The sequence below is a fragment of the Bos taurus genome, chromosome 6 (genome assembly GCF_002263795.3).
Source record: "Bos taurus isolate L1 Dominette 01449 registration number 42190680 breed Hereford chromosome 6, ARS-UCD2.0, whole genome shotgun sequence".
Lineage (NCBI taxonomy): Eukaryota > Metazoa > Chordata > Mammalia > Artiodactyla > Bovidae > Bos > Bos taurus.
In genome coordinates, this window is record NC_037333.1 from 116,963,919 (window position 1) to 116,978,383 (window position 14,465).

The following is a 14,465-nucleotide window of genomic DNA, read 5'->3' on the forward strand; positions in this document are numbered from 1 at the left end:
TCCATGGGGTTGCAAAGAGTCAGACACGACTGAGCGACTGAACTGAACCAGACACCAAGCTCTGTCCAAGCTCTGGGCGACCCCGACTTCCCGCCCGTTCATGCACCTGCCCACTCACAGGCGGCCTCCCTGGCCAGCTGCCCCTCTCTCTGCCCTGTCCCTCCGTCCACTGTGTCGGCTGGCTTGCCACCTCCACGGTGCCCCTCCCAGGTCCTGACCCTGGGCCCACCTGCCTCACCTTGCTGCAGCCAGCTATAGCTCTGTCCCTCAGTGCTCTCTTCTAGAAGGTCCAACTTCTGGAACCTTCTCTCTGGGTTCCCTGCCTTCTTCCAGGCTCCTCTGGGCCCCTGGGTGCTCTCGCAGGGCTGGGCCCTTCCCCAGCTGAGCAGACTGGGCTTTCTGAGGGGCCAGGCCTGTGGGCAGCTGGGATCTGGGGAGACATGAGGTGTTATTAAAAGGGGGACTCCGGGTAGCTCTGCGGGGGGCGCAAGAAGAGGCAAGAAGGCATAATGGGATTTTCCATGTGGAACGACCGTCTTATCTGGGCCGAGCGTGTCATCCATTACCGCTAATTACCCGGCTGGCCGCGCCTCGAGCCCCAGCCGCTCCGGCCAGGCGGGCACTCCGTCCTCATTGTCCTCTCCGGCACCGCCCCTCGAGGCAGGGTAGGAAGGGCCCGGGGTCTCCCTATCGTCCCGGAGCAGCAGCCAAATGTCGTGGGCGCCCTCGTGATAGATGAAGCATGGAAATTAGTTCCAGAGTTTAACTGATAACCGCGGAGCACGGCTACATTTGGTTATGGCAGCCCTAATTGATGAGCTCATTAAGTCCATTATTAGAGAAATTGATTTCAAATAGGCACTTAGAGCGGGTTGCAGGAGGCAGGTGGGGTGGGAGCTTGGAAGGCAGAGGAAGTCGCAAAAATACATAATGAGGCAAGTAATTTTATAGGTTTGTTTAATGAAAAGCCTCAACAGCGTACTCGTGGCCATGTGGGTTTTAAACACTCGTTTTATGTACTGATAAAGCTCCCGGTGCTGGGATCCATCCCGCCCAGCCCATGGTCCTCCGCGGCCGCCCCTAATTAATTAATTAACCCCGGCGAGGCGATCAATGAGTCAGTCACGCAGAATCGACACTGCTTCGCATCAGCAGAGGTGCTGGGCCGGGCTCACTTCCGTCCTCGTCCACGGGCAGCTCAGCCCCCAGCCCTGATCAGCCCAGAGCCCCGGCCCTGGGGCACCCGCAGCCCAATGGCCATGGCGGCGGGAGGGCCCGGGGTCACCCTTGACTGCAGCCCATTTGCTCCAGTCTGCGCTCTGAGGGCGGCTCCAGTGGCCCTACCCTGACCTGACAAGGTCCCACCCGGGGGTGGGGGACGCTCAGGGCTCTGCCTGGCTCAGGCCGGCTCAGCCTGGGTCGTCCTGGGACCCTGACCCCAGCCTCCACCCCCTGCTGCCTCCCAGACCCACGGGCACACAAATGGATGCAGATACACATGGGCACACGCAATGGGCAATTGCAGATAGGTCACCCAGATACGTGGGATCCCACGGGAGACCACAGGGACACACACGTGAGTGCAGACGTGTACATGTATGGACACACGGAGATACTGACATGAACATGCATGGAGTCCCACACTCAGATGCCCATGCAAACACTCATGCATGGGCACAGGAGGACACGTGGACACCCACCCACAGGTGGTCAGGAGCGCACACGGACCTTCCTTCTGAGGCCATTTCTCTTGTCCCTTCCCGGGCCCCAGGCAGCTGCGTCTTGTGGCTCCTCCGTATCTCCACTGGGTGAAAACCCACCCGGAAACCCACTCTGCCCCCCAGGGCTGCCCCCTGGGTCAGTGCCAGTGCTGCCCAGTCCTCCAGAGCGTGCTCTGCGGGGGCTGCCAGGGCCAGCCTCCTGTCCACGGCCAGGGCTGCAGGAGCTGCTTCCCAGCCCTCGGCTCCCTGCGCTGCCCCGCCTACCCAAGCCCACCTCCCGCCCTCCATGGGGAGAAGCCGGTGCAGGCCAGGCCTGGGGCCTCTCTGACCCCGAGGTCTGGGCTCTGCCCTCTCTGGTCGCGCCTGCCTCACCGCATCCCAGAACCCGCTTGGGGCCTCCCCGCTGTCCCCGCACCCAGGGCCCCCTGCCCTTTGCTCTCCTCCCCCAACTGGCCTCTCTCCGGGGCTCACCTTTGCCCAGGAGGTGCGGGTGAACGAGGAGCCTGGCGGGATGGGGGCGCCTTGGTCGGCTCTCACCTGATTCCCGCATTCCTAGAACAGTGCCTGGTGTGTGCAAGGTCCGCTGGTGAGCCGGGACGGGTTTTCAGTGCACACACACTACACGCGGGGGTCTATGCGCCGGAAATCCACATGCCGGGGGTCTACGCGCCGGGGGTCTACAGCGCCGGAAATCTACATGCCGGGGATCTACACGCCGGGGGTCTATGCGCCGGGGGTCTATGCGCTGGTCAGAAAATATGGCCAGTGAGACATGGCAACAAACTAACGCTTGATCCGTCAATAAGATCGTTAGAGCAGCCTGGGCCGGCTTGGGAGGAGCAGCAGGGAGAGGACGGTGGGAGTTCTCAGCCTGGGACCTGGGTGCTCACCTGCGAGGTTGAACACGGAGGATTCAGGAAAGAACGGATGAGGTGAGGGTTTCCACGAAGGGTCTGGGGTTGGAGAAGTGGCTCCTTGCTGCTGGAGGCCGGGAAGGCTGAGGCGGCCAGAAGCCACCTCCAGAGTCCGGCGGGGGCAAATGTAGGGCAAGCAGGGCTGGGGCTGGTCCTGCAGGAGCCGAGGGCTCTGCTCCCCACGCCCCCCACCCTGAACCTGAGGCTGCCTCTCAGCAGCTGAACCCCCACAGGAGCCTGCGGGTGGGGCGCTGGGAGCAGGGCCTGAAGGTGCCTGCTTGGAGCGAGCAGCCGGTGTCCCTGCCTTTAACTTCCAGGCAACAGAAACCTCGTGTTGCTGCCGATGGGGGCCCCTCCCACCGTGCGTGCACACGGGGGCCCTGCCCTGGCCCAGGCAGGGGACCCCGGCCCTGCGAGGGGTTCCCACGGGTGCTGACACCCTGGGGTGTTCTGTCACCTGAAGCCGAGACATCAAGCATCACGAGGTGAAGGCTTGGGAGGAGGGGGAGGCGGCAGTGCCCAGCACGCTGAGGGCCGCCCGCTGCCTGTGCCGGGCTCCCTGCCCTCAGGGGGCACCCCGGGAGCCGCCCCTCCCTCCACAGGTGCCAGCAGGAGGGGGTTGGGGGGCTGAGAAGTCGGAGCCACTTCCAGCTGCATCGTGCAGGGGAGACTGAGTCCCAGCTCCCCGAGTGGGCGGGACGCACGCCGTGTCCGCACCTCTAACCCTGCGCAGCGTGCGGCGCTGCTCCCTGGGCTGTGTCGGGGAGGACAGGACAGTTCAGCCCCGGTTCTAGTGACGGGCCAGGGGCAGAGAAGTGCATGGGGCAGCCTGACGTGCAGGGACTGCTTCCCCAGCCAGGGCTCCCGGGGGTCTCTGGTCAGATGTTCCCGGTGTCCAGCTGAGCCCTCCCCACGATGGCCCCAACCCAGCCCGGGGTCCCTGCCTCCAGCCAGGCCGGAGTGTAGTCACAGGGCTGTAGGGCCGGACAGGCAGTCTGACACCCACACCCGCTCCCAGGTCCGGTCTGCAGCTGCGAGCGAGTGGCCACGTCCAGATGCAGCCGTGGCTCCCGGCTCTGACCACGCCCCAGCTTTTGCATGAAGTCTGTTCACACTCAGTGTGTTTTAACCCACGCAAACACTGTCGCAATAAAACAGACAAACTCAGTTAATGAAGAGAGCGTTCGTGGCTGACTCAGCGGGCCGGATGGGGGTCACTCCCAGGTGTGCCGGCGAGGCTGAGACTGGGGCTGCCGGCGGCCTCTGAGGGGAGGTGGGGCCTAGCGTAGGAGGTAGGGGGTCGGGGGTGGGCATCTCCAGGCCCTCAGGGCCCCTGGGAAAGATCCTTTTTGGCCCCTCTGGCCACCCCCACCCTCCAGACCAGCGGATCCAGAGCTGCTGGAGTGGTCCCACCCACCCAGCCCGGCAGGGCTGCAAGAGGGAGATGGAGAGCTGGGGGCCCCGGGGTGAGGACCGCCCTCGTCTCAGGCCTCCGGGGTCAGCAGCCCAATCGGAGAAAGACCATTAAGCCTAGTCCTTCGTAAAACATGCCCTCCAAGTCTCCCTCAGTTTTGTGGGTCCTCAGAGCCTGTTCACACAAGTTTGTGGGTGCAAACAGGGCCATTCTCCCAGTGTCAGCCTGCGAGGTGACAAGGGTCACCCAGGGGGTGAAGGCTGCCTGGGGCCGCAGGGCCAGCCACCCGGCCAGCGGCAGAATGCCCGCTCATTCCTCCACTCCCGGGACCCGCAGGAGACGAGACAGATGACAGAAAAGCGATTTACAATTTGGCCCATTCTGTTTCCAATTAAAGCATGGACATTCGTTAATATGCAGGGCTGGGACTCTCAGGCGGAGATAATGTGTAGATAGGTCCATAAAACTCCACCAGGAACAAATAATTTTTGCACAAATTTGCAAACAGTACGTTTTTTGTAAATAACCATAATCTTTCTACCAGCCCGGCTGCCGATTATGCATTTTTTTTCTTCATGATAATTTAATGACGACCTAATTTACCTATTGTTGCTGGGCCTTTGGTGCAGCCAATGTGATTGTCCAATTTAGTCCAGAATCCATCCTGATGGTGTTAACTCATATTGACCAAGTGTTTACAAATGGAACGTTTTCCCCATTGTGCCTGATGGTGAGCTTGCTAACAAGCCTGCCCAGCTGACTGGGCATCCAGCCTGCCCGCCCCCAGCCTCCTCGTCGGATCTGGGGGTCGGGTGCCAGGGCTGGACAGGATGCCAGGCCAGGGCCTGCGAGGTGGTCTGGGGAGGCCGTAGAGGGGCGTCCTGCTCTGGCCAGGCCGCCTGAACAGAGGCTGATTGGGGGAGGGAAGAAGGAAGGAAGTGGGGGACCACTGCCACCTCCCGTGCGGTGGGCCCAGGCCCTGCCCAGGGACTGGTGAGGGTGAAGAGGCGTTGTCTCGGGGGCCAGCCTCCCACGGGGCTGCCGGTGGGTGAGTGAGCCTGTTTGTCCTTCTGCTTGCTCCTTGTATCCTGTCGGTCTCCTGGAGCTTCTGCCGCAGGTGTGCTGGGTGGGGTCTGCTGTGCCCCCAAGGCCCGCCTGGGCTGGGCCAAGGCAGGCGGCCCGTCAGCCCTTGCTGGGGCCCGGCTGTCTTTGGCCCCACTGCTCTGCTGCCTCAGACACCCCGCGCCCCGGGAGGTGCTTAGAAGCGCCTGGCCAGTGCTCTCAAGGGTCGCTTTGATCATTGCTAATTCTCTCTCCCCCTCTGATCCTCACAACTTCACCAAGGATCCGCCACGTGGATGGAGGGGAGGGAATGCTCGAGGGGGGACCGTCCCCACGACGGCTGCAGAGCCTGCCCTGAGGATGCAGGCTTGTTGCTATTCAGCTGCCCAGCACCGCGGAATCTGCGGACGGATGATCGAAGGGAGAGGGACGTGAGGTGATGCCAGCCAACTGGCCGGGGGCGGGGGGGGCGGTTTCCTGGCCGGAGGGGTTGCTGGGCAGGTAGGCGGCTGGAGGGTGGCTCTTTGAATGGACATTTGGGTGTGTGTCTGGGTGGGTGGCCCGACGGGCTGGTGGTTGGGTCCGTGGACGACTGAGGGGTGAGTGGATGGCTGGCCAGCAGGTGGGATTTTTGGGTGGGTGGTATGTGGGTGGCTGGGTGGGCATGAGAGGGTGCATGGATATCTGGGGGACGGTGGGCAGGTGGATGGGTTTGTGAATCGGTGGGTGGGTGGCTGAGGTGGGTGGTGACTGTGGGTGATGGGTGGTTGGTTTGATGAGTGAGTCAGTGCATGGCTGGTGGACAAGCGGGTGAGTGGGGACAGAGGAGGGGTGGGTGGGGGCTGGCCAGAGGCCGGCCAGTGCAGGGAAGCAGCCATGGACGGCCGGCAGATGGCTCGGGGCCGGGTGGGCACCAAGGCGGTGGTGGGTGGGTTAACAGATGGTGGTCTGCAGGGGCGGCAGGGAGCCCGGGATGCTGTGGGCCTGGGGGGTGGGGGCTTTCCGGGGCCTGTGCCCCACCCCAGCTTGGGGCAGCCTCCTGAGGTCAGACTCTCCCGACCACGGTGGTGACAGCCGCGCTGACTGTGCTCCCGCGTCTCTGGGGCTGCGGGTGCCCCCTCTCCCCGCAGAACCTCCTGGGGGCCCCCTCCCGAGCCCCCTGCCCCTCAACCACTGCCTCCTGCTAAAAAGCCAGATTTTTCTGCTATTTGCGCTGCTTTTAATCCATAGGAAGTCAATTTTCCACTCATATATTAGTTTATTTTATATTTTCAAATTGATTCGACTACACATTGATTTCCTGTTGTGGCATTGTGTCCTGAGCAAGGATTACGCGCTGGGGAAGTGGAGACCAGTGGCTCACGGAGGGTGCTCTGCGCCCGAGAGCTCTTATCTTGAAAAGGGAGAGTCCAATTTTATTGAAACAGCTAAAATCCCGCTTAATTGAATTTTTTTTCCTTTAAGATATACAAGCTTAGAGACTTTTGCTTTCCAATTCAACTCAGGCTCCACGGCGTTTAAATTTCCAGACCCCATAAAGACCTTTATGAAAAAGACCCAGCAAACATTGTATTTCCGAGCAGAGCCGCCCCGGCTGGAGCGCGGCATCAATATTCCGAGGGAACCCTCGGTCCCGCAGCGCGCGCGCCCCGTGACTCCTGCGGGAGGTTCCCCCGGGCACCCCACGGTCCCGGCCCCGGGGCAGGAGCGGCCGCGGGGGCTGAACGCTAGGCCAGGCCCCCCGCCTCCTGCCCCGCTCTCGGGGCTGGGTCTCCCCCACCCACAGACGAGACAGCAAGGGTTCCCGAGGATGACGGCTCGACGCGCACCTCCTCACCTCCGTGAGTCTCAGGCCCTGAACCGGGGGCTGCCTGCCCTCGGCCGGGACCTTCCTGGGGACACAACCCCCACCTCGGCCTGTACCCTCCTGGGGACACAAACCCCCACCTTGGCCTGGACCCTCCTGGGGTCACGACCCCCACCTCAGCCTGGATCCTCCTGGGGTCACGACCCCCACCTCGGCCTGGATCCTCCTGGGGTCATGACCCCCACCTCGGCCTGGACCCTCCTGGGATCATGACGCCCAGCTTGGCCTGGACCCTCCTGGGGACCCAACTCCCCCACTTCATCCTGGACCCTCCTGGGGTCATGACCCCCACCTCACCTCGGCCTGGACCCTCCTGAGGGATGGGGGAAGCTGGTGGTATGGACAGGGCAGGCCACCACGGGAGTTTAAATTGGGGTTCTCGAGCGGCCTGTTCCATGTGGGCTCCACCCACCCTTCCTTCCTCCTTCAGCAGACTTTCCTGGGCAGCCTCTGGGGTTCTGAGATGTCCCCAGCCCTGGGGGAGCAGACAAAGGTCACCCAGGACTGGCGGGGCCCAGAGCAGGGGTGGTCAGCTCCGGGGTCACTGCCGAGCCGCAGGCCACTGGGGAGGTGCACGGGCCCTGGAGGGGGGTCGCTTCCGCCCTGTGGCCCGGAGCGGCCTCCACCTCCTCCCCAGCAAATGCCGGGCCGTCCCCTCCCTTGTCCCCGAGTCATTTCCCCTCCAGACTCAAGCCTGTCACGCTTGCTCCCCCCACCGGGCGCCCTTTCCGCCATCTGGCGCAGGTGGGCCTCTTTTTGCATGGGGAGGTCCTGTCGGGGTCCAGTGCTGGGTCCTCAGGGCGGCCCCAGGAGGACTTCCGCCAGCCCCAGCCGGGGGGCTTGTGGCTGTGGCGGCGGGGCCCAGCCCTGCCCGCTCCCGCCTCCTCCTATCCCCCAGGCCTCCCTGTACGCGTCTGAACACGAGGAGGGCCCTCTCGGCCAGCGGTCAGAGTGCATTTTAATAGTGGAATGTGATTCCGGGGCAGCAGAAAAATGAAAGTGAGAAGTCTATGAATTATTACAAACGCACTCCATCTCCGCGGCCGTGTGGCGGGCCCTGGGCTGGAAAGCCTTTTTCTCTCGTGTTTAAGTTAGCGTGGAAGATGGAATAGTCACAGAGACGCACTGGCCACTCCAACCTGTTATTGCCGCTCTGAGTCCTTATAAATACTTTTCTGATTTATAGCCTCGCTCTGCTTTATAAATGGAAAAGCAGAAATGCCTCCAAGAGCAACTTTTTGAAGCCTGCGGGGTCCCTGCCCGTCCACATCCGCTGGGGGGTGGCGCCCACTGGGAGCCTGGGGCTGGGCTCTGCCCGGGTTCGAACTGGTTACCAATCGGGCCTGTGTTCCCTGAGACACAACCAGGGGGAGCCATGCACCCCAGCAGTTCATGAGGCGCTTTCTGGTTTGCTCTGGGGAAGATGGGCGTGTACACATGTCGGGTGTCGCAGCCTCTGCAGGCTCGTGTCCCAGAGGGAGGCTTGCGTGCTTGGTGTCCAGGCCCCCCCGGGCCACTTCTCAGCTCCCCAGCACTGCCGAGGGCCAGCAGCCCACCTGGTGCCGTGGAGCTGCCCCTGAAAGATGGGCACAGCGCCCCCACGCCCGGCCTTGAGCCGGTGAGCGAGGCGACTCGACTCCCCTGTGGTGTCCAGTCTGGCGCCAGGCGCAGAGCAGGCTCAGGGGACGGCAGCCCCAACTCTGGGTATTACGGTCACTCAGAGTGACAGGGAGCCTGAGTCTCCTGGAGGCCCGGTCCCTCGTCCCCAGTCACGCAGGCACCACAGTAGAGCCGGGAGCCGCGGGGCTGCGTCCCCTCCCCCAGACAGCCACGCGGGGTCCACCTGGGGGTTAGCACCCAGAGCCACCCCAGTCCCGGGGCTATTCTTTTTTTTTTTTAATTGGAAGATAATTGCTTTATAGTATCGTGATGGTCTCTGCCACACATCAGCAGGAACCAGCCATAGGTATACACGTGTCCCCTCACTCTCCAGCCTCCATCCCACCGTCCACCCTGCCTCACCCCCGGCTGTGCTTTACGACATCACAGGTTGCGGGAATACTCGTGTGGGGTTAAAGAACTGAAGGCCTTGGGCTCGCTCTGTGAAGCCTGGAGTCATCTGGAGACCATGAGCCTCTTGATGAGAAGCGCGCCTCTGTGTTACGAACCAGAAAGTCACGGCCCATCAGGCCGGGGAGCGGGGCTGAGGCGCCTCTGCGGTCCTGACTGCAGACGCGGCGTTTCCAGAAGACGAGTCAGCGGGGACTGCAGACCCTTTGGTGGCTGCCCGGCTGCTCCCTGCAACCCCCAGCCTGCACCCACTAAGGCTAGTCGCTCAGTCATGTCTGACTCTTTCCGACCCCACGGCCTGCAACCTGCCAGGCTCCTCTGCCCATGGAGTTCTCCAGGCCAGAACACTGGAGTGGGTAGTTTCTCCCTTCTGCAGGGGATCTTCCCCACCCAGGGATGGAGCTCAGGTCTCCGGCATTGCAGGCAGATTCTTTACTGTCTGAGCCATCAGGGAAGCCCCTAAGGCCGCAAGGGAACACGGGATGAATCTCCTGGGGCCGGATGTGGTTGTTTGGGAAAACAACTTGATCTAAAATGTAGGGTTGACCTTGGCGGAAGGCCTGGGGTGCGGCAATCCCTCTGTCTGCCTGGAGGGGCCGCTCTGCGCTTGAGGCCCCGCTGTTCCCGCCATACACCCTTGGGATGGAGGTGAGATTGCAGCCTCCAGGTCAGACAGAATTCTCAACCACGAGCAGAAGTGCGAGGCCTCGGTGCCCAGTGGGGAAGCAGCCCCAGGGCTGGGGGCAGACCCAGACCTTACTGGGCATAACCCCGTATAGTGAGGCCGCAGCCCCCAGCCACCCCGATGGTGTGAGCCCCAGGTGGCTGGGGTGGCCGGCTGGTGGCCCCGTGCTCCTGGGGGGACAGGCTGTGTAGCCCCAGGGAAGGCATGGTGAATCTGGGGTCCAATGTGCACCCCACCCCACCGCCCAGGCCCGCACCCTCTCCTCCTACTTCTCACCGTCCGAACAAGAAGGAATCGTGTTCTTGGACAGCTGGGGCCAGAGCGGGCGGCCAGCTGGGCGCTGTGGTGTTTCCAGCCTCAGGTAGGGGGAAGACGGGGGCTGTGCTGGGGGACCCAGGCCACTCCAGGCTTTCCTACCCGCCGTCTTCCTCTCAGTAGAGGGGAGGCAGGGAGGAAAACGGCCCTGTTCTGCGTGGGCCTGGGGCTGGGGCAGTATTGACTGACCCCAGCCTGGCCAGTGGGCAGGTCTGCACAGTGTCTGAGGGGCAGTGGTTTGGAGACAGAGCCCTCTGCCATGAGGGGCAGCCTCTGGCCGGGCGTCACCAGGGGTGGGAGGGTGGCCACCTCAGCATGGCTCTGGCTCTGGCGGGAGACGGGCACCCACAGCCAGCTGCTGCCAGGACACTTTGCTCAGGCCTCAGAGCTGTAGTTGGCCTCCAAGGACAGGGGTGTCCTGGGGCAGCCGCAGGAGTGGGCAGAGCAAGACGGGACGCCGAGCTGCCAAGCAAGAAGAGAAGGACTGAGACTGCTCACTCTGGAGAAGAGTTGACCTGAGAAGAAGTGAGAGCTCCCCAGGGCTGTCCATCCACCCACACATCCACCCACCCACCACCCACCCACCACCCATCCATCCATCCACCACCCACCCATCCACCCACCCACCACCCACCCACCCACCCGTCCGCCCATCAACCCATCCATCCACCCGTCCATCCACCCATCCACCACCCACCCATCCACCCACCACCCATCCATCCACCCATCCATCCACCCACCACCCATCCATCCACCATCCACCCACCCACCCACCCAACCCCATCCATTTATTATAAAGGAAATTACACAAAATCTGGGTCTTAAGAGCTGAATTTTGCTAGATGAAAGAAAGCAGCTCAGAGAGAGAAAATAGCAGAGGTGAGCCAGCCTGAAGAATCACAGGCCAGGTGCCAGGTGGTGGTGGGATGGGGTGGGGTGTATAGTCAGTGCTCAAGTACTTCACAGGGCCTGAGCCTCATCCAGGGAGTGTGGGGACAGGACAGCCTTGAGCTCCCATCTGGAAAACTCATGCAGGCTGTTACACAGCTGGATGTGGGGTGGGCTTATAGAGGGAACAGATGAGGAAGTGGACAGGTGAGGAGGACGGTGAGGAGGGCGGCGAGGAGGATGGAGAGGAGGACAGTGAGGGGGACAGCGAGGAGGACGGAGAGGAGGATGGAGAGGAGGAGGATAGAGAGGAGGACGGAGAGGAGGACAATGAGGGGGACGGCGAGGAGGATGGCAAGGGGAACAGAGAGGAGGATGGAGAGGAGGACGGAGAGGAGGACAGTGAGGGGGACGGCGAGGAGGACGGAGAGGGGGACAGAGAGGAGGATGGAAAGGAGGACGGAGAGGAGGACTGTGAGGAGGGCGGCGAGGAGGACAGCGAGGGGGACAGAGAGGAGGAAGATAGAGAGGAGGATGGTGAGGAGGACGGCGAGGAGGACGGTGAGGGGACAGAGAGGAGGACGGGGAGGAGGAGGATGGAGAGGAGGACAGTGAGGAGGACGGAAAGGAGGATGGCAAGGGGAACAGAGAGGAGGACGGAGGGGAGGAAGATAGAGAGGAGGACGGCAAGGAGGAGGATGGAGAGGAGGACGGTGAGGAGGATGGCGAGGGGACAGAGAGGAGGACGGAGAGGAGGTGGATGGAGAGGAGGACGGGGAGGAGGACAGAGAGGAGGAATATAGAGAGGAGGACGGAGAGGAGGAGGACGGTGAGGAGGATGGAGAGGAGGACAGTGAGAGGGACGGCGAGGGGGACAGAGAGGAGGACGGAGAGGAGGATGGTGAGGAGGACAGAGAGGAGGAGGATGGAGAGGAGGAGGATGGCGAGGAGGACGGAGAGGAGGACAGAGAGGAGGAGGAGGATGGTGAGGAGGAGGATGGAGAGGAAGATGAGGAGGAGGACGGGGAGGGGGACAGAGAGGAGGACGGTGAGGGGGACAGAGAGGAGGATGGAGAGGAGGATGGAGAGGAGGAGGATGGAGAAGAGGAAGAGGAGAAGGACGGCGAGGAGGATGAGGAGGAGGACGATGAGGATGGTGAGGAGGAGGATGGAGAGGAGGACGGTGAGGAGGACAGAGAGGAGGACGGAGATGAGGAGGATGGAGAGGAGGACGATGATGAGGAGGATGGAGAGGAGGACGGGGAGGAGGATGGAGAGGAGGACGGGGCATAGGACGGTGAGGAGGATGGAGAGGAGGAAGATGGAGAGGAGGATGGAGAGGAGGACAGAGAGGAGGACAGTGAGGAAGACAGTGAGGAGGATGGAGATGAGGAGGATGGAGAGGAGGACGGTGAGGAGGAGGATGGAGAGGAGGACGGTGAGGAGGACAGAAAGGAGGACGGTGAGGAGGACAGAGAGGAGGACGGAGATGAGGAGGATGGAGAGGAGGATGGTGAGGAGGAAGATGGAGAGGAGGACAGTGAGGAGGACAGAGAGGAGGACGGAGATGAGGAGGATGGAGAGGAGGACAGGGAGGAGGATGGAGAGGAGGACGGGGGGTAGGACGGTGAGGAGGATGGAGAGGAGGAGGATGGAGAGGAGGATGGAGAGGAGGACAGAGAGGAGGACGGTGAGGAGGAGGATGGAGAGGAGGATGGGGTGGAGGACGGTGAGGAGGATGGAGAGGAGGAGGATGGAGAGGAGGACAGTGAGGAGGACGGAGATGAGGAGGATGGAGAGGAGGACGGAGAGGAGGACGGTAAGGAGGAGGATGGAGAGGAGGACGGGGAGCAGGATGGAGAGGAGGACAGGGCGGAGGACGGTGAAGAGGACGAAGAGGAGGAGGATGGATAGGAGGATGGAAAGGAGGACGGTGAGGAGGATGGCGAGGTGGATGGAGAGGAGGACAGGGAGGAGGACGGTGAGGAGGACGGAGAGGAGAACAGTGAGGAGGATGGCAAGGAGGAGGATGGATAGGAGGACGGAAAGGAGGACGGTGAGGAGGACGGAGAGGAGGACGGTAAGGAGGACGGCGAGGAGGATGGAGAGGAGAACAGTGAGGAGGATGGCAAGGAGGAGGATGGATAGGAGGATGGAGAGGAGGACGGTGAGGAGGAGGATGGAGAGGAGGATGGTGAGGAGGATGGAGAGGAGGAGTATGGAGAGGAGGACAGGGAGGAGGATGGCGAGGAGGACGGTGAGGAGAAGGATGAAGAGGAGGATGGTGAGGAAGATGGCAAGGAGGAGGGGGAGGAGGACGAGGAGGAGGAGGGTGAGGAGCACGGAGAGGAGGACGGGGAGGAGGATGGAGAGGAGGATGGTGAGGAGGAGGGTGATGAGGACAGGGAGGAGGACGGAGAGGAGGATTGTGAGGAGGACGGGGAGGAGGATGGGGAGGAGGAGGGTGAGGAGGAAGGGAGGAGGACGGTGAGGAGGACAGGGAGGAGGACGGAGAGGAGGAGGGTGAGGAGGATGGGGAGGAGGACGGGGAGGAGGATGGGGAGGAGGAGGGTGAGGAGGACAGTCAGGAAGGCGGAGAGGAGGACGGAGAGGGGGATGGAGAGGAGGAGGGTGAGGAGGAGGGTGATGAGGACAGGGAGGAGGATGGAGAGGAGGATTGTGAGGAGGACGGGGAGGAGGATGGGGAGGAGGAGGGTGAGGAGGATGGGGAGGAGGACAGGGAGGAGGATGGGGAGGAGGCTGGGGAGGAGGAGGGTGATAAGGACAGGGAGGAGGATGGGGAGGAGGATGGAGAAGAGGAGGATGAGGAGGACAGGGAGGAGGATGGAGAGGAGGAGGATGAGGAGGACATGGAGGAGGATGGGGAGGAGGAGGGTGAGGAGGACAGTCAGGAAGGCGGAGAGGAGAATGGAGAGGAGGACGGAGAGGGGGATGGAGAGGAGGAGGACGGAGAAGAGGACAGTGAGGAGGTCAGGGGAGGAGGCCGTCACAGTGATTCAGTTCGGGGACGGTGATGCTGGCTGAGGGTGGGCAGACAAAGAGGATGAAGTTAGCTCTGGCGCCCCCAGTCCCTGCCCTCCCCTCAACTCACACCTGTCTTGGAGGGGGTGGGCTTTCGTCACATAAGCTGGCGTGAATTTCATGGAAAATTCTGCCCCCGGACAACCAGGTGGCCCTGGGAAGCAGGCCTGGCTGGTCACCTTCCCACCCCACTGTGTGCCTGGTCTCCCATCCAGCCCTCCCAGCCTGCCCCCGTGTTGATGACCACTGGCATCAGGGATTTTGTAAGTCATGCCTGCTCAAGGGCCCAGGATAAATTTACAGCTCAGGTTGGACTGCATGTAACAAATAGAATTCGATTTTTATGGCCATTGTCATTGTGTCCTCTTGTTGGCTAGAAAGACCGAGCCCAACTGCACTGGGCAGAGGGCAAGTGCTGGACCTGGGAAAGCTAGCTGAGTACGGCCTCCTCCCCACGGTGGGGCCTTCACCATCCCACCCAGGGCTG

At 62.3% G+C, this 14,465-nt stretch overlaps 1 protein-coding gene across 1 annotated transcript; it reads right to left on the reverse strand.

The window, feature by feature from the left end:
* Window positions 1–11,043: 11,043 nt before the first annotated feature.
* On the reverse strand, window positions 11,044–13,932 carry LOC132345597 (uncharacterized; the record flags this gene model as incomplete). The annotated part of the gene is made up of 1 exon (XM_059887902.1): window positions 11,044–13,932. A coding segment is annotated over one exon (2,820 nt), but the record flags the coding sequence as incomplete, so codon positions are not given.
* Window positions 13,933–14,465: the final 533 nt, after the last annotated feature.